Here is a 19429-nt window from a genome sequence, read left to right on the forward strand (position 1 = left end):
AATCTTACAAAACCACAACTTTTGAGCTTTTGGTAGTGTTTGTTTAATTTCATAGAAATGTTGTTTTAATTATCCATTGTGCAATAAAATAGCAAAGTATGACAATGATGTGTCAGGTGTGAGGCAAGTAATACTTGCATTTGTGGATTTGTCAGTGCCACTGAAACAATGGTGAAAGCATAGGGCACATGCTGATAAGTTAACTTCGAGCAGATACGTGTCTTTAGTGCAATTGATCTCTGTCACCATGAGTCAAATCACACTCATTATCAGCTCTGCACATTGATAGACTGGTAAAATGCTGTCTTTGATCATAAAGTATCAGTAATGCAATCACTTTTCAGATTTCACCAGTGTTATTTATATTTGCCACATACTGATGATTAGTGACATTGTAATAATAATGCAATACTGTAAATTTGAAACTAATTTAAAAGAGATTAGATCTTTTATTGCATGCATTGTATCTTTAGGTTTCTGAATAGAATGATTAATAGAATAGAATGATACATATGAAAACCATCAAATATTTTATCATTATTATTTTCTTTATTATTAGCAGTAGTAGTAGTAGTAGTAATTTGATTTGGTAAAACTTTTTTTTTTTTTTTCTGATTTTGGGGTAAAATTATGACCTGGATAGTTCACCCAATCTGAAGGTGAAAGAGAACATGAGAGTAATGTATCTGCATGCAGCTTTCACTGTAAAAAATGTTACAATGTTAAAGGGCATATTGCTTAAGAAATAGAACTTAGGGCGTGTTTGTTTTCTCACTTCGATCTCTTCAGTCAGATTTTTTTTTTCTGCTCAAAATCTCAAGAGAGTTTAAGATTTTTAGTTAGTCTTTAAAAACCATCAAGCAATTCTTATTGCATTAACAATATGTTGTCTTTCTTATGTGATGATATGGGCTAAAGCATTTCAAGGCATTGATCAAACACAACTACTCAGATAAAAAAAGATTTTCACAGTAACTGACATCAGGGAAATCCTATTAATTCATCATTTTTAGGCAGACAAATACATGATTACAAGTGCATCAAATTTGCTCTTCAGTAGTGACATTAGTAAGTTGTACAAGAGGCAAAAGAAGAGGACAGAGGTGACTGTGCCCATATACTTCAGATCATATAGGCTAAAGTTCAGTTTGCTATCTGTGACGTACTCTTGTGCAATTCTTCCTATTAATAATATTACTGTTTAAATAATAACAATCACGTAGTTTCAATGATTATGTGCTAGTGTTTTAATTTTACTGCATTGCTCACAGTGTTAGTAAACTGTGTATATTTGAAGTGAAGTGACGTGTGGCCAAGTATGGTGACCTATACTCGGAATTTGTGCTCTGCATTTAACCCATCCTAGTGCACAAACACAGCTGTCAGGGTGTCTACTGTGTGGAGCAAGGAATGCGGAGACTAAGGAGAATAACAATTAACTTTAATAATCCAACACAGGGATAATACAAGGCAGGCAGGAGACACACATAGAACTTCCATGTAGATGTATAACACCGGACACAGAAACATGGGGCAGACAACACTTCAAATACAGGCCTAAATGAGGGGTAATTAACATGACACAGGTGAATCAAATGAGACAATCAAACATGGGAGAAACTGGGTCTTGGGGAGCACGTGGGGAGAAAACACACACAGACAGTCCATGGGCGTGACATATTGGAAGGCACGTCCTCGCGCCTCAGGAACAACATAGGGAGGGACAGGACCTTGGGAGGAGACTCGGGAGGAGGAAGGACACCTGGGAAGGGGCAAGCAGACAGAGTCCATAGTGGAAGATGATGGGAGGAAGAGCCAGAAGTATGACAGGAGGAGCCAGGGCAGACCAGACAGGTGGGAGGTGGGACCCAGGCCACAGCCATAAAGGTGACCTATGGTGGAGCCGACGGAGGGAGGAGCCATGGAGGAGGAAGGGAACAGCAGGTGGTGGAGGAGCCCAAGGAGGAAATGGACAGCCAATGAGCCAGGTTGACGAGGAGGATCCGGAGGGCCGAGGTGGAACAGATGGCTCAGGCGACCAAGGCAGAGGCGTGGATCCAGAAGGCCGCGGTGGAGCTGAAGCAACAGAGGATCAATGTGGAGCCGAAGGGAAGGAGGGAACAGCAGCCTTCTCTGGGTTCGATGTGGAAACAGGAGTGCATGCAGGGAGCATGTCGGCATATAAATTCATATATGCTCCGACAACATTCCACAGTCCCAGATCCACAATCAGCTCACTCTCAGCCATGGTGCAGTGGGCAAAGCTCCTCTCAGCGATCTCACTGTCCACGGCTTCTTCCCTTGTGGCGGGTGTTGTAGCCGGCTCTCACACCTGGTCTGATGTCACTTGCAGCAACGGCTCCCCAGCGATCCTCAGCTCTATTGGTGCATGTGGCGATGGGGTGATGGTGGGCTGGGCTCTGGGTCTGGCTGTGCTCTGGATCGGAGCAGGACACTCTCCAGACACCGGATAATTGCCTCCCTCCAGCTCAGTCCAGTGGTGTCTGGAAGCTTGACGGGGGGGTGGTAATTGGCCCCGATTCAGGACAGTCTTTAATAATTCACAGTCTTCAGGCAGGAGACACACATAGCACTTCCATGTAGATGTATAAAAATGGACAAGGAAACATGGGGCAGACAACACTTTAAATAAGGCCTAAATGAGGGATATTTAACAGGATACTAATGAGACAATCAAACATGGGAGAAACTGGGTCACAGGCAGAAAAAACAGACAGTCCATGTGCGTGACAACAGCAGTGACCTATAGAAAATCATCATACCCTGTAAAAAAAACCTTTACCTTTTGTCACATTACACCCTGGAAAATAAAATAAATTAAGTCTAACTTTTTCAAGCTGCATGTACATATTATAACCCTCATCTTTAAAGTAAAAATATAATTTAAAAAAATTCTGGAGGATTATTAAAAATTAATCAGTGAAATGCCTGGTTTGGTATAGTGATCAGCCCCTTAGTGTATACCATTATAAACTTGCTTAGGTGCAAGCAATCACCTTCCAGATTAAACACCCGGCTAATTGCCCCACTTGACATCAATAGTAGTAGTGTTGATTACTTCAGAATAAAATGAGCTGTTTCTTGAAGACTCCACTGTTAGTAGTGCATGGTACGGCAAAGAATTCACCATGGTTGGAAAAGTGCTTTCAAAAGACCTAAAGTTAAAGATAAAGTTGTAGAAAAACACAAGTTAGGAGAAAGCTACAAAAACTTTTCTAAAAAAGTGTCACACTCAGTCTTGTTTGCGGAATGCAAAAACATTTGGAAAAATCTGATACCTTCTGGCAAAAGGTGCTATGGACTGATGAGACCAAAATTCACCTTTTTGAACTGAACTCCAAGCGCTATGTATGGTGAAAAGCAAACACAGCAAACCACCCACAACACACCATACCTACTGTGAAGCATGGTGGTGGCAGCATTATGTTATGGGGGTGTTTCTCTTAAACTGGGACTGGGCAGTTGGTCAGGATTGAAGGGAAAATGGATGCTGTCAAGTACATCCAAATTCTTGAGGAAAACCTGCATTCCTCTGCTAGACAGCTGCCAAAACAACAATGAAATGACTTAAGGATAAGAAGGTGAATGTCCTTGAGTGGCCAAGTCAGAACCCTGACTTAAATCCAATCGAAAATCTGTGGATGGATTTGAAGAGAGCAGTCCATTGCTGCACAACACAGAATTTGACTGAACTTGAAAAATTCTGCAGTGAAGAATAGGCAAATATTCTCCAATCAAGGTGTGCAAAGCTAGTACAGACATATCCAAAAAGACTGATGGCTGTAATTAAAGCAGCCATCTCTACGAAGTATAAAATCAAGGGACTGATGACTTTTCCAACCCTTTTATTCGATTTATTTATTTTTATTATTATTTTGCAGAACTTCTGTGTTTTTTCTTTCATTAGTTTGATGTTGTAAGAACAAAATTGTGGCTGTATGACGAATAAAGTAAGTATTTCAAAGGGGTATGATGATTTTCTATAGATTTTCTATAATGTTTTGATTTCTCCATGAGATTGTCTCACACAGACAGGCTGTGCGTTTCTGAACTGGCGCAACCTTGTACTGGTCAATATATTATTTATTATCAATTGCCGTTTACACCAAATGTAATAAATCTGGTAATAAATGTAATTGCCGGTCAGGCAAGTTAAATTCTCTTTCACTTGCCCCTCTAAAAAAACAAAAAAACAAAACACTTGTCCCGGACAAGCATTAATGTTGAGCTACAACAATTCAGCCCACCAAAAAGTGTCTAGTGGGAGTAACCATGTTACCCACCACTGCTGAAATCCAACAGCTATACACGGGTAACAATCTGTGCTCAAACTGCAAGGATAGCTATAAACCCTCTAGAAACAAGTAAGGCTAGAGACTCACCAAAAGCATTTGAGACGCCAAGAATGACACATCCAGCTTGCAAAACATGATGAAAGTACTCTGAGGGGAACAGCCAGCTTCAAAACATATATCCCAAATAGATGTGCCTTTAGACCAGGCCCATGATGAAGCAATAGCCTGCGTTGCATGAGCTGTGATGTTGAGAGGGCATTCCTGTCCCTGTCTCGCATAAGCCAACACGACAGTGTCCACTATCTAGTGATAAAGCCTCTACATTGATACTGCTCATCCCTTTACAGAGCCACCGTAGCACACAGAGAGCATGTGCAAATCTCCTATGTACTTGGCAAGGCAAGACACAGAGCAATTTTAAGGGAGAGCTCCCTTATAGCAACAGGTCCCAAGGGTTCAAATGGGGGTAGATAGCCTCCAGAACCAGTGCTAAGTCCCACAGCGGCACTAAAGGTGGGTGTGGGGATCTCCTCCACATCGACCGGGGAATGAAATGAAGCAATAGCGGCAATGTAAACCTTTAGCATTAATGGTAGGCTCCCATTATCGAGTTTGTGCTGCAGAAAACACAGAATATCTGACACGGGGCAGCTCACCAGGCCGATATCTTCATCACAGCACCATTTCACAAATACTCCCCATTTAAGTGTGTACTAGTCGAGGGTGCTCGACACTCTTTGATTATGTCAAGCACACTGGAAGGCAAAATGCTTAGCTCCTCTAGGACCCTTGAAGTAGCCACAATTAAAGGCTCCACAGCTCCTGGGTCCTCCTCAGGCTGAGGTGCCATATCGAGCCATCTGCTTGAGACAGCAGGTCTTTCCTAAGGAGAATTTTTTGCCTAGGGCAGCCATCAGCATCTCCCTGAGGTCTGGAAACCAAGTTTGATTTGGCCAGTTTGGGGAAATGAGGATCACTGAAGCCCTCTCCTCCCTGATTTTGCATAATACCAGAAGCAAAATCTTCACTGGGGGAAATGCATGAAGTCTGGCTCTTACACAGTGCGATATCAGTGTCCCCTATCATCCTCCACTCCATGCCTATCAACACTTCCATTTTTCTCAGGAGTCTCCTGTATTTCACACCCATCTCCCACCCCCTCCTGTTTTGTTATTTCTCCCAGAAAACTCCCATAATTTATATGGCCCATTATATGAGTCTTCATTATATGAATAATCATGTCAATATATTATTCCAGGGTTGTCAAGTTGCCAGATCTGGTATGAAATGCATACAATGTGCTTTTCTGATGGACAGTAAATGATGTTCTGCCCATAATAGAAGGCTTGCAGCCTACTTGAAAAAGGCTTGGGAGTGCATGCCAGCCCTGGCAATTTATGTAAGAAACCACAGACATGTTGTCCAACTGCGGCAAAAAGGCCGTTAGAGCTAAGGAGACCACCCTTAGTTCCAAGCAGTTTATATGCCAAAAGTCCCAGATATTTTATAGACTGACTCAAGGTGAACAGGCTCTTCTGCATATTCGCAGTCCTAGGGACCTCTTGTCTCAAAACAGGGGCATTTTGAGGCAATGTCAGTGATGGAGTCACGCCGCTGAAACGGTGGTCTGTGTCTATTATGCTCAGCAGCCAGCACAAAATACCTGGAATAATCTTCCATGCGTCTAGGAACTGACTTAACGGTTGCACTGGCGGGGAAAGGCTTGTGGAGGATAACACTGGGAGGCCATAACAGGCACAGACAGTGGCTCTGCGCTGCTCTGAGGCAGGGTGAGTAACGTTGTATCGATAGGATGAGAAGGAAGCAGCTCTTTTTAAGAGAGTGCTTCTGTTTTCATTGCGCAAACAGCAACATGAACCTTGCATTTTTCGCCTGCAGGAGCAACGGGAACATAATATTGGATATGGCAATTGGGGCCGGGCCTTCAGCAAGCTTCCTCCTCCTCTTGGCAAGTCTGTCAGGATAAAGACTTTGCAGCCAAGGGTTGCTTAGCCGTTCTCTGAGCGGAACAGGGTGCAAAAGAGGAGTGTGATCTAAACAGTGGATGGCAGTGTGAAGGAGAAGATTCTGACACAATTGTCGCTTTTGGGGACCTTCTGCACCTACTCCAGGGCCACATCTGCGCATTCCAGATCTTAGAACACTTTGGTGTCCCAGGAGATCAGCATCCTACAGCGCTTCTTATTCAAGGCTGTTGAAACAGATTTGAGCTCCTCTCCCTACTGCACTGTTACCACACAACTAGTGGAAGAAGTCAACACCACCGGACTGCTCACTGACCTACAGAGAACGTAAATGTCACTTCCAAACCTGTTCCAGGGACTGTGGCATTATTGTAAATTGTAAAAATCAGTATATGATTTTCTAAATGACATTATATATTATATAGCTGATAGCAGTTGATAACAAATAATAGCTAATTTATTTGTTTGATGCATAAGGTTACCATAAGTTTATTTTCTCATAGGATAACATACAGTCAACCTATGCAATTCTGTCAAAAAATGCAGCCCTCCTCTCAGAAAATTGTTGCAGTTGCAAATGTTTTGGTATTCCCCTTTTAATTTTTTGTTTGCATTGGAACAACACAAAAAAAGAGTTTCTTACCTCTCTACTGGAGTTTTGGACCACTCTTCTTTTGCAAACTGCTCCAGGTCTTTCAGATTTGAAGGATGCCCTCTCCCAACTGTTGTTTTGAGATCACTGCACAGATGTTCTATGGGATTCAGATCTGGACTCATTGCTGACCATTTCACAACTCTCCAGCGCTTTGTTTGTAACCATTTCTGAATGCTTTTTGAAGTGTGTTTCGGGTCATTGTCCTGCTGGAAGACTCATGACCTCTGTTGGAGATGCAACTTTCTGACACTGGCCACTACGTTGCGCCCCCAAAATTCTTTGGTAATCATCAGATTTCATGATATCGTTTACACAGTCAAGGCATCCAGTGCCAGAAGCAGCGAAGCAACCCTAAAACATCTGTAGGGACTGTTCTTTTCTTTGAAGGCCTCATTTCTTTTTCTGTAAAAAGTGCCACGATGTGCTTTACCAAAAAGCTCTACTTTTGCCTCATCTGTCCACAGTACATTCTCCCAGAAGGATGTCACATAAGTTTTGGCAAACTCCAGTCTTGCTTTTTTATGCAGTGGTGTCCTCCTGGGTCTCCTACCCTTTTCATTCTGATGGCGACAGATAGTGTGAGCTGATCAGCTTGACTTTGTTTGGAAGATAATCTGGGTTCTTTATACACCATTCAAACAATCTTTTGTTGTAAATTTTCATTAATTTTGCTCTTGCATCCACTTTTCTCCATGCTCAGTGACATACACAACACAAAGGTTGAGTCAACTTTTCTCCATTTTAACTGGTAGCAAGTGTGATTACTATATTGCCCACACCTGTTACTTGCCACAGGTGTGTCTAAATACAAATTACAGGAGCATCACATGCTTGAAAAGCAATTATTTCTTACAATTTTGACAAGGTGCTAATAATTTTGTCCAGTCCATTTTTGAGGTCTGTGTGAACTTTTATCAAGTTTGACTTTTCATCTGTTTTTGTGTTGTTGCAGTGCAAACAAAAACAATAAGCATGTGAATACCAGAACATTTGCAACTGGAACAATTTTCTGAGAGAAGTGTTGCATTTTCTGACAGAATTGCATATTGACAGAATATTTTTGGCCATGACTATAGCTCTGACATAGCAACACCCAAATTAATCATTTGCATTTTATGCATCTTATGCACTTTATTCATCTTCATTCATGGTATTCATTACTCATCTATCAACAATTATACAGTAAGAGGTTCTACAAGTTAAAGATCCCACCAATTAATGTTAAACCAATTCATTGATTTTCTATCTGCCTTTGTGACATTATCACAAATCCACATTTCTCACAGATTTTTTTTCCCCTCCTCCACTTGGATATTAGTCATTACATCCACGAATAAGGGGTCTGACCTTTAGCTGAAGTGTATTAAAAAAAAAGCTACACCAAAAGCACTTTTAGACTGTTGCAAAGTAGACAAAGCACTTTTAAAAACTTAGACTTCTTATATATCAACTTGGTCTCCATACTGGGAACATGTGTGCATTGTAAGAATATGCAATGATTATAATTAGCAAAAAACAAACAAAAACAAAATGGTGGTTAAATATAAGAGAAATATGTCAGTCATATTGGCCTAATGGTTAGTGAGTCAGGCTTGTAACCAAAAGGTTGTGGGTTTGAGTCCCAGGTCTGGCAGGGATTGAAGGTGGGGGGAGTGAATAACCAGTGCTCTCTCCACCCTCAATACCACGACTGAGGTGAGTCTCTTGAGCAAGGCACCGAACCCCCAAGTGATAGCAATGTGGCTGCCTGCTGCTTTGGGTGTTTGTTCACTACTGCGTGTGTGTGCACTTGGATGGGTTAAATGCAGAGCACAAATTCTGAGTATGGGTACTTGGTATACTGGTATACTTGGCCTCATGTCATGTCCTTTCCTTTCCTTACAGAAGTCAATTATATGTACCAAACTTCCTGCTTCCAGGTGGTGGTAACTGAATATTGGCCTTTAGATGTCTTTAGGCCAGGACTCTTACAAACCATGTAAAGTTTGGTGCAGATTGGACATTGCATGTTTAAGTTAGTGTAAATCAAGTAATCTCCCGTTGCCAACAGGTGGCACTATGATTATAACAGAATACTGGCCTTTAAACTGTTATTAGGCCAGGATTCTTATCAAATCCTATGTTGATTTATGAATTTTAGGGCACATCAGACAATGTATGCCTGAATTATAACAACTTCCTGCTTCATGGTGAATCATATCGAAGTCTGTCAGGCTGCCACGGACATGGCCTTTAATGAAAACTTAAGATCTTAGCAATTTAACGTCACAAATGGCTTTAGATTACACTGACCAAATTTGGTGTTGATCTGACCGTTGAATCTTTAGAAGGAATTTGTTTAAATACGACGGCTGAAAATGGCACAAAACTTGCAGAGAACATTTTTTGTAGGTATTGGTGTGTTACATGTGTCTACCGAAATTTAAACGTATGTGAAACATGGCTCAAGGTGCACTTCGTTGACATTTTATAGGTGGTGCTATTAAGCCATTTTGCCACACCCACTTTTGAAAACCCATATCAGATGTACATTTTCACCACTTCTGGTGTGCAAAGTTTCATGAGTTTGAGCCTATCTAGGTCCTAAAAATGCCTTTCGTTTGTCCTGTATCAGCTTCAAGCAAACAATTAATTAAAAAACAAAAACAAAAAAATAAAAATAAACAAACAAAAAACAAATTCCAATTCCAACCCAAAAAGGTACTTTATTCTTAGGAAGTTATTCCTCTCTCACTTAAGTGGCCAACAGGCTTATCATCCTCAGTGAAACTTGTATTAAAGAAGCTCTTATGAAAAAGACATTAAGCAAAATGCCAATTGACAACTGCATTACATGAACTGCGATGCACATTTCAAAGACTGCGTACAAAAGTTAATTGCTGTTCATAAGTTAGGTCTGAAAAGGAATTAATACTGAAAGTATGCAACACAGATCACTAAAACATCTTCCCAATATGAGAAATCACACTACTTTGCTGGAAGTACTCATCTGATTTACTGTACTTAGCAAATAGGTACCAATTCATAGTTCATGGCATGGCAATTCATTTCATTCTAATACAAAAAGAAAAGTAATGCTTGAAAGAGGAATTTAAATATACAACGCTTTGCTACAAACCGATTCTCAGAAACCTGGAAATATGGTCAAAGAAAACCAAACAAAGAGAAACCAAAAGGTGACAGATGACAGAAAGAAATAAAATCATTTGTACATTTTGGCTCACCGATCCCTTTAACAGTGACAAAACAGAATTTGCGTGTCAGCGTCAAAGACGACTTGTTCGTTTTCGTTAAGTGTGTTTGGACCTAAATGCTCATGTTGAAAATATGACACTAGAACCCTAGAGCTAAATCTGAAACAAGAAACAAATGCAAATCTGAGAATATGGTAAACGTAGTTGACCCCTGAGTTTCTAATGCAGAACTAGTGTATAAAATACCTCAATACAGTGTGCCTTTTAGTGCAAGCCAGCAAATATGCTCGATTATACAGGAGGTATATTCAGATAGCACCCAAGCAAACAATGCTTCTCTATGCAGTCTTTCCTGTTGGCCGAATCACAAAGTGGGGCTGGTTTGAACAGCCAAACCAGTAGATCAAATACATTTTATTTATAATTCTTTTTCTTTTTTTTCATAGAAAATATAAATATCCCTGAATGAAACTGATTCACAGTATATTGAGGACTCCAGTGCTACTACCATTGTTTTTAATGTTGGGACAATCAAGTGTGTCTTCAAGGTCTCCAGTTAGTGTCTCTTGCATGGCTCAACTGTCCAAGTCCTTCATTCGCTGTCTTGGTAATTCACAGTCCGCTTGCCTCTGTTTCTGGTCCGGATGCGCGTGGCCCTTCGAGGTTTCCCATACGACACGTCGCTATCCTCGTCGGAAACGTCCTTCTGATGTTTCGTGGATCGTGCGGTTCCTCGGCCGCGGTCTCTAAGCTTTCTTTTTGGACTGCTGCGTGAACCCGAGCTGGCATCCGATTCAGACTCCCCGCTCTCAGAGTCACTTCCATCATCGCTGACATCGTCGTCGCTTCCTTCGTCACTTTCGCTTTGCTTCCGCCGTTGCCGGGTCGTTTTGGAAAGTTTCTCCGGAGACCATCGCTCCCCACCGTTCTCCGATTTGCACCTAGTTTCAGAGTCGCTCTCAGAGTCCGTCGAGCCCCTCAAGCGCTTGTTGCGTTTCGCATGCTTTCTTTGAGGTGTCGTGCACTCGTTTTCATCACTGGTCCTACTGCTTTTGTTGTCTGCGTCTTCAGAGTCTGAGGAGCCACCTCGTTTTCTTTTGTTGCCACCTGAGGGTTTACTTGCTCTGGAGTTCGACCGCTCCTTGCTCTTTCCGTTCCTCGATTGCGACTCCATCTCAAGACTGAATTCTTCATCAGAGTCCTCCATAATGTAGCTTTTCTTGGGAAGAGTTCTTAGAGAGATTCCTTTAGATGCAACTGTAAGGCAAGGCTTCCTCCTCAGATGTGCCTTCTTGTCTTCCTCCGACGCGTCACTCTTTTGCCATTCATCAGAGGAAGTATCCTCCTTTTTCCTCCGTCTTCGGTCTACCTTCTCTTCGCTTTCCGAACTGAAGGCATCCAACCTTGCCTCGAGCTTCTTCTTGTAAGCACTGGACGCACACTTTCGGTTTCTGAGCGACCTTCTTTCCTCGTCATCACTTTGAATCTCTTCGTCTTCGGATTTAATTCTCTTCCTGTGTGCAACAGATTGTTCTGAAACATCACTGAGCTCCTCTGAGTCCTGGGTGGTTGACGTTAATGCATCTGTGAGTGAGGTCTTTTTATGGGTAGCTTGCTGTTTTGGGGTGTGTTCTTGGCTTTCTAGTGGTGCTTTACTCCTCTTCAGCTCTTTTGCATCTACCTTCCTTCCGTTTTGATGAGGATGCTTTTGAGTTCTGGACACCTTGACGTCCTCATCAGAACTCCTTTCAGAATCCTGCTTGCTTGGCCAATTTTTCTGACGTCTGTCTCTAGAGCAGTTTTCTTCTTCGGCATCGGTGTCATTCAATTTTTTTATTTTACTGACAGCCGCTTTTGCGGTCTTCCTGGTGGACTTCCGTCTGACAATGAGATCCTCGTCTGACTCCCCATTCATGCTTTCATTCTGACTCTCCCCATCATCTGTGTTGTCCTCACTTTCCACTCGTTGCCGTTTGGTGCTGTGTCCATTAGTGAAAGGAGATGTTTCTAAAAATGGAAATACAGAAAAAGTACAATGTTGAAATGCACCTTTCTTTAGTGTCAGTGACTCATTAATGCTTAAATGTTAAAGGCCCAAACTTAATTTTAGAGAGGAATTGACTAGATTGTGCATAAGGGGTGATGAACTGAGAAACCAAAATCGCCTTGATCTTTTGACATAAAACAGGTAATTGTATGATAAAAACATAATTTTCAGAACTCATAACTTTGTCGTTAGTCCAAAAACAGCTTATATTGAAGGCAGTCTGACAAAACGACAGCTTTTGGAATGTTCCTATGTATGATGTAATAGGTAGATTAAGCACCGCCTCCACAGAAGATGATCAACATCGCTGCCTATTTAGCCCCTCCCACCGATTTGCACAATGTTTACGGTACATTCACACAGGGCATTGGCGTCAACGCTTGACGAAGGGTGTGGCTGAAGCTTGGCTATAATGACAGCAGCCAATCACATTACTTTTCTGGTGCTGCATCAACGCGATTGGCTAGCATCTGCACTAGTATATTTGCATAAGGCAATCTGATTGGCTGATGCCTGCGTTGCTACTTGAAAAGTTGAAAAGCGGCGCAACGGATCTCGGCAACGCTTAACGGCACTCCATTAGAAGTAAACGAGGCAAACGTGCAGGTCTATGCAGAAACCAAATGATAAAGACAGCTCTGAAAACAACGGGATGGTCTGCAATGCCAATCTGTGGAAACAAAACCAAACAAAACAAAAACTGTTTTTGCATTGCCTTCCTTCTAATCCCAACGTTAGGAAAAAGTGGATGAACTTTATTTTTAATGATCCTTTAAAATGGTTAAAATGGTCCTTTGTTTACTTCATTTTACTGCGGATTTGTTTACAATTACCCATAGCGTCAGTGACACAACGCTCATTCTCTTATCTTAGGGAACCGAGGTTACGTTAATCGGAGCGACACAATTCCAAGTGGGATTAAACTGAGCCTGAACAAGAGGAGCATTTTTTTATGGGTTATCTTTAAAATGGCAGACTTACTTTCTTCTTTGGAATAGCATACTTAAAGGAGAAGTACTGTAAAAGTTCCAGAACAAAGATTTACAGATAATATACTCAGCCCCTTGTCATCCAAGATGTTCATGTTTTATTGAAAAATCGTAAGTTATCTGTAAGTTTTTGTTCTGGAAGTGAACTAATCCTTTAATATAATAAAGTGCAAAACCAGGAATGTGTAAGTTAAAGACGACAAAAAACAAAACAAAAAAAAACAAAAAAAAAGGATTTCATGCTGATTGTAGAACTCAACAGTGGTTGGGATTCTTCCAAACACACCTTTTTTCTCTGCTGTACGTCTGCATGGTCTGCGCCCCAGAGTTCTACTCTCCACTTTACTTTGAGAAGATGAATCACTGTCTGCACTGCCATCACTTTTCTCTTCTTCACTGGCTGATGCATCACTTTCATTTGACTCTGTGAAAAGAACAATAGCAATAAAAGAAGGTTATTTTAGTTTTTTTCCTCTTTTTACTAGGGCTGCCCCAATAGTTGACTAACTGTTAGTCGACGAGAAGAGGCTTGGTCGACCAAAATTTTCTTAGGTCGCAGAAAACAACAACAAAAAAAAAATCATTAACGGCTGGTCTATGTAGTAATGTAGTACATCAGGCAGGATGTCCATACGCTCACCTATCATTCATCGACCTTAAATATGGCTTTTCATCTGAAATATATATGTAGTAGCAACTTTACATGGCAGCTTAATGTAATGTTAACCTGAAAAACGTGCACTATTGAAGTGTCTGCACAGAATGTGGAAGGTGAACAGTAGCATGCTTACTGCATGACAAATGGAGGCGTCAATGTGGTCACTTGCTCTTAAAATACTCCGTCATTGTCAAACAGATTAAAATAATACTTTTATCTTTCGAATCTGTAAAGACTCTACATTTATTTGTGTGCGTTCAGAATAACAACAAAACATGCTTTTGTAAAATAATGAAAGCAAACAAGACGCGCTTTCTGCCGTCTATAAACTTGAGCACGTCACTTCAAAACTCGGTGTATACTTGCCTTACAGACATGAAAATTATATCTATAGAGAGTGAAATGTCTACTTTTTAAATGCAACAATTCAAACAGAAAACAAATATTCTCAGATTATGTAATCTGTATGAAACATACTGCAGAGATGACGAGTCAGTGTCGCCGACTTCATCTCCTAGGCCAAAAACAAAGCAAGCACTAGTTTATCAAATTATTAAAATGCTAATAGTCAACTTGCTATTTTTTCCTGACACATTCATGATTATATCTGCAGGTGCGCTATGCCAAGCTTTTTTGCGTGCACTTGAGCGTTTATTAGGCTATGTTGGCAATTAAAGGCTCGTTATTACGATTTATATGGTTTATTAACAAATGTGCAACTAATAGTCGACTAATGCTTGAAATGAACAACTACTAATTGACCATGAAAAATCTGTAGTCGAGGGCAGATCTACTTTTTACACAATTTCCGTGCAAGTTGTGTAGATGTTTATACCTTCTTCATCTTCTGAATCAGAACTGCTCTGAATGACAGCAGAGCGTTTGCTAGCACGGGTTGCAGGTCGGGTGCTGCCTCCACGCCCCTCCTCATCAGAGCCTTCGTCGTCTTCCAGGGTATCCATGAGTTTCATTTTATTAACTGCTGCCATGGCGGTCTTGCGGGTCCTCGGCCGGCGACTGACAGATGATGACGACTCGTTCTCGGAGGCGTCAGAGCCTTGCGAATGTTCTTGGTCAGAATCGCTGCAGGGTCGTGGTCTCTGACGCTCGTGTGACCTGCTGTGCCCATTCATCTTAGCATGGCCCTCTAAGATACACAAGGTACATTTTAAAGGTTATTTATGTTATGGTTCAAAAGTATGTGGAATTTTCCACTAGCTGAAAGTGCCTGAAATTTCCCAACCACACACACAGAAGGATTTAACAGTTTGACTAAAGGATCCCACCATGTCTCCGTTTTGCTCCATTATTCTGTGCAGCTCTTCTTGTGGCTCTAGTCTCTCGCCTGAAGATACGAGACGAGGATAAAGGTTCCTCATCCTCTTCTGACTGGCTCAGAGATTGTTTGCTGTCATGATCAGACCCTATATCAAAAATACAAAAAATGTCTTTAGCAACTAACAGTCATTCAAAGGCCATTCACACTGTAATTAGAGACTGACCTATAATCGGTTTCACCAGCATTTGTCATTTTTTATTTAACTGATTATTATCTGGTCAATCAATAAATGGCTCCACCTAATGGGTCCCTAAAGAATAGTGCCCGTCAAAGGACTGTGCATTCAGCAGAAACAACCACTGGTTGAAGTACTTTTCATAAAAATTCATAAAAACCAGGCTAAATGATTTATTCACAACTTAGACTGAACTGTTATTTTCTCAAGTTTGCTCATAAAAACGACTTTTGGGTCAGTATCACTGTAGGGTGCCTTCTGGTGTCTGTACATAAATAACTCATTTGCCATAATAACTGAACATAAAATGATAATGAAACGATGTGTTATATTAGTCAGTTTTTATATTCATAACAAATGCATTACTTAGCTCTTTAGATACATCATAAAGTTTTGTGTAGGAGGATGAGTGTTATTTTGCTTTGTCCCATACACTGCTCGTTACATTTGAAAATACTCAAGTATATACTCAAGTATATACTTTGAGTATATTAATATATACTTAAATCATACAATTGTAAAATTTTGTTCTCCTGTTAATATTTTGTTAAATAACGGATTACTCAATTTGAGTGTATTGATAATTTGGTAATAAAAACGATGATTTTATTTAATAAAAAAAAGAAGAGTTTGTTCCTATGCTTAACATGTCCACCCTGTCAGCATAAAGTATGCCAGAAATGATTAGAATACAGTATTTTCAAAATATGCAAGTTTAAATATACCAAATTCTCTTCAAGAACCAGACAGACTATTTAGCTAGTCAGAGTTTGACGTAAGCTAATATGAAGCTAAAAATGTCCACCCTGTCATGTCGGCCACTTAGACTCGATAGGGTGGACACTGCATTCATTTGTAGTTAGGTGTGGGGGCAATAACATGCAAACAAAAAACTGGATCCAAATATCAACTTTCTCCAAATAAGAAAAAAAATGTGCGAATTGCGAGTTTCTTTAAAAACACATGGTTTACATAAAACCTTTTATGTATTTCTAATTTGAAAGCAAACAAATAACCCTGCTTAGGAAAGGGGCATTATACCTTTCAGAAAATATCGTTTGCATCTTAATACTGCAATGAAAATGTATTTAACAGTAATATATATTTTATATACATACAAATATATACATACATATATATATATATATATATATATCCATGACAGGGTGGACATATCTTACAGATTATGCTTCAAACAATGGCCCATAATTACCTAAAAAATAAAAAAAATACTTGTGCTTGAGTGTCTACTATTTATGACATGACAAAGCGAATGGGAAATTAAGACCAACATTTTGGAGTATTGTGAGGGTTGAAAGGTGATATAGTGATACTGACCCTTTTATTGATTTTGTGTCCTTTTCTGAAGACTAAAGGCTTCATAAATGTTGTGTTTCACGGAACAAAGATGATCAATTTTAGAACATCTTCACATGAATGGGCAGTTTATTTTAAAAATACAAGTTAATTTAAACAAACTTTTATTTTCAAGTGCATTGACCAGCACACAGGTGTTGTTGTTAGGCACAATGTGCAGCAGAAGGCCTTATATTTTAATACCAGAAACAACAAATTTTCATGAGTTGTCTATATTACCGGATGAAGATGAGCCACTCCGCTTGAAGGCATCCTTGGCCTCATTGACTCTGCGGCGCTCAGGTCCAGACACTTTGGCTGAGGTAGATTTGGCTGTAGACTGTTCTGTATTTTCCTGAGTTTTTATAGTAGCCCTCTTTTGACTAGGGCCAAGAGGGAAAAAAAAATGTGCAACTATTCATCAGAAAAAAAAAAAAAACAAGACAGTACAGCATAATCATGGAGTCCACTTACCGTGTGGATCCTTGGCTCGAAGGAGCCGACTCCTGATGCTGCAACTTTTTCCTGAATCTCTGACTGCGTCGCAGCTTCAAGCTACTTTTGACAGCGGTCTTAAAGTCAGAAATGATTTTCCGTATACTCTCCTCAAAAAACGCTGATAGTCGCAAAGTCATGCTGTAAATCTGTCAAGTCAAACAGCACAAGAACATCAATGTGACTTTTAAGAACTGAGCACAATTGCTAGAAGAAAAGGCAGAAAAAAAATAATGCATTACCTTTGACCGTTTGTTTGGCGTGTAGGCTTTAGCATTGGCAAAAATAAGCCTGGTGTCCTTGCAAAGATCTATGGGATTTTCATAGCGATCTTCTTCAAGAGTCTGCCGCACTGTTCCAAGGTCCATAGGGGTGTCGATGATATTACAGTAATCCTGGAGACATAAAGATGACACATTACCAATACCAAACCATTATTAATTACTGTCGGACATGCATCATTTAAAGAAACAAAAATGTATACATTTCCCACTTCTACTGACAATGCTTGATCCCACATTTAAATCAGATCCACACCTCCAGATTAATACAGATAAACACTTCCTTAACATTATTCCATTGGGTGTTTTTTGGACTCACAGGATATTCTCTCTGATCTACAGGATCCCGGAACGGCTCTGAATCCTCACACTCAAACATGTAGTCCAGTAAACGCTTGCAGTGGTCCTTCCATGCATCCCTGTCCTGCACAACCTCCACTGATGGCTGATGAAATCAAGACAGGAAGCAACGTCTTAAACATTCATTTTTCCGTCTGAACAAATTCTGTGTTTACTCTTTGGTGTAGGAATTTTTAAAATTCAAGGGCAGATATACTAGAATATAGGGATGTAACGATATTATCATGGTCACATGATGATATGAAACAACAGGTCTTCCGGGCAAAAAGAGTAGCTGTTAAAATATATTTAAACTTCTTATTCTAACATAAAAGGTTTTATAAGTTGTGTTTTGGGCCATTATTCTTTGACAGTATTTGTCAAACAAACTAAAACCGAAAGCACAATATGGATTAATCCCTTTATCAAGTCTGTTTTTGCTGCACATTTCAAAGCAAAGTGTGCACTTCATTCAGGCGATCAGCTTATGATCCGGTGTTTTCCGTGCCTCCGAACGGCTCCGTTCACAGTGAATGCTGTGAACTCGTTTATTGCATGTGCTGTGAGTTTAGCGTGTGTTTGGGAACGCAACGACCACCAGTTATGCTTTATTTTTCACAGCAGATGATTACAGCATTTCACTAGATTTGTAGTGAGTGAAGCCTGTTTTCACTGAAGCTGGAGGTTTTCAATCAAAATAAAAGCTCTACTGTAATTTCCATCAAAATAAAAGCTTAAAAGTGCAGTATGAATTGCTGACGGCTGGCAATTTAAAATGGGTAACGTTACTGCAGTCCAAATTCAAAATATCTCTTTCAAGTACTGTAATTTTCTTACTGTAGTGTAAAACAAAAATATGCCTATGAAATACTCATTTTCATTTAATTTGCAGTGCAATTGCTTTACAATAAATGGCTATTAATGTCATTGTTGTTATTATATTCAAATTGGTTTGGCTTCCTAAAACACCAGTGTGAACGTAACTTAGACTAGTATATCACAAATAAAAAGAGGGTTGAGTCCCCTTTAAATTTCAGGTACAAATCAGACTTAATTTTTAATTTTTTCAGACTTAATTTTTCTTAGTTAAGAACATGGGTTGGGGCTTAATTTTGAAAACTCAAAGTGCATTAGATAGAATAATTTAACTTTAAAATGTACAAAATTTTCAATTCTTCATTTGCTTTTTTTTTTTTTTTGCAATAAATGTTGTATCGTGGACTTCATATTGTGATATCGTATCATGAGATTTTGATATCGTTACATCCCTACTAGAATATCAACAATGTAACGGTCTCCATTGACATTTCTACTAACATGCAGTATATACTGTGATACCACCCAAAAAATTGCTATTATAGTATAGTGTACTGTTATATATCTTACACTACCTGGCGAAGTCTTTGTCCAGCAGAGGTTCCAGGTGCATCAATGTCGTCAATGTCCTAAAAGACACATCTGAATCAATCTCATATATTCCAGCAAAAGGCAACAAAAATACAGATGGAACAAACACACTCACCTCATCGTCAGAGTACTCCATGTTTTCAACGGCATTGTAGATCTCCATAATATCTGTACAGTGAGGTTTACTGTGGCC

The 19429-nt window shown here is 40.0% G+C and overlaps 1 protein-coding gene across 2 annotated transcripts in view; it reads right to left on the reverse strand.

The window, feature by feature from the left end:
* Positions 1-9546: 9546 nt before the first annotated feature.
* brwd1 (bromodomain and WD repeat domain containing 1) overlaps positions 9547-19429 on the reverse strand; it is a 38422-nt gene continuing 28539 nt past the window's right edge. Inside the window, exons 33-42 of one of the 2 annotated variants that reach the window (XM_051129090.1) lie at positions 19352-19421; positions 19221-19274; positions 17810-17935; positions 17452-17604; positions 17189-17358; positions 16955-17097; positions 15131-15268; positions 14680-14991; positions 13473-13610; positions 9547-12157 (exon numbers count right to left, since the gene is read on the reverse strand). In XM_051129090.1, the coding sequence (XP_050985047.1) occupies positions 10743-12157; positions 13473-13610; positions 14680-14991; positions 15131-15268; positions 16955-17097; positions 17189-17358; positions 17452-17604; positions 17810-17935; positions 19221-19274; positions 19352-19421 (2719 nt within the window). In that variant the 3' untranslated portion in view covers positions 9547-10742. The remainder of the gene's footprint in view (positions 12158-13472; positions 13611-14679; positions 14992-15130; positions 15269-16954; positions 17098-17188; positions 17359-17451; positions 17605-17809; positions 17936-19220; positions 19275-19351; positions 19422-19429) is intronic. The other variant, XM_051129091.1, reaches the window with a different exon arrangement.

The sequence above is a fragment of the Labeo rohita genome, chromosome 15, assembly GCF_022985175.1.
Source record: "Labeo rohita strain BAU-BD-2019 chromosome 15, IGBB_LRoh.1.0, whole genome shotgun sequence".
In the NCBI taxonomy this organism is placed as follows: Eukaryota; Metazoa; Chordata; class Actinopteri; order Cypriniformes; family Cyprinidae; genus Labeo; species Labeo rohita.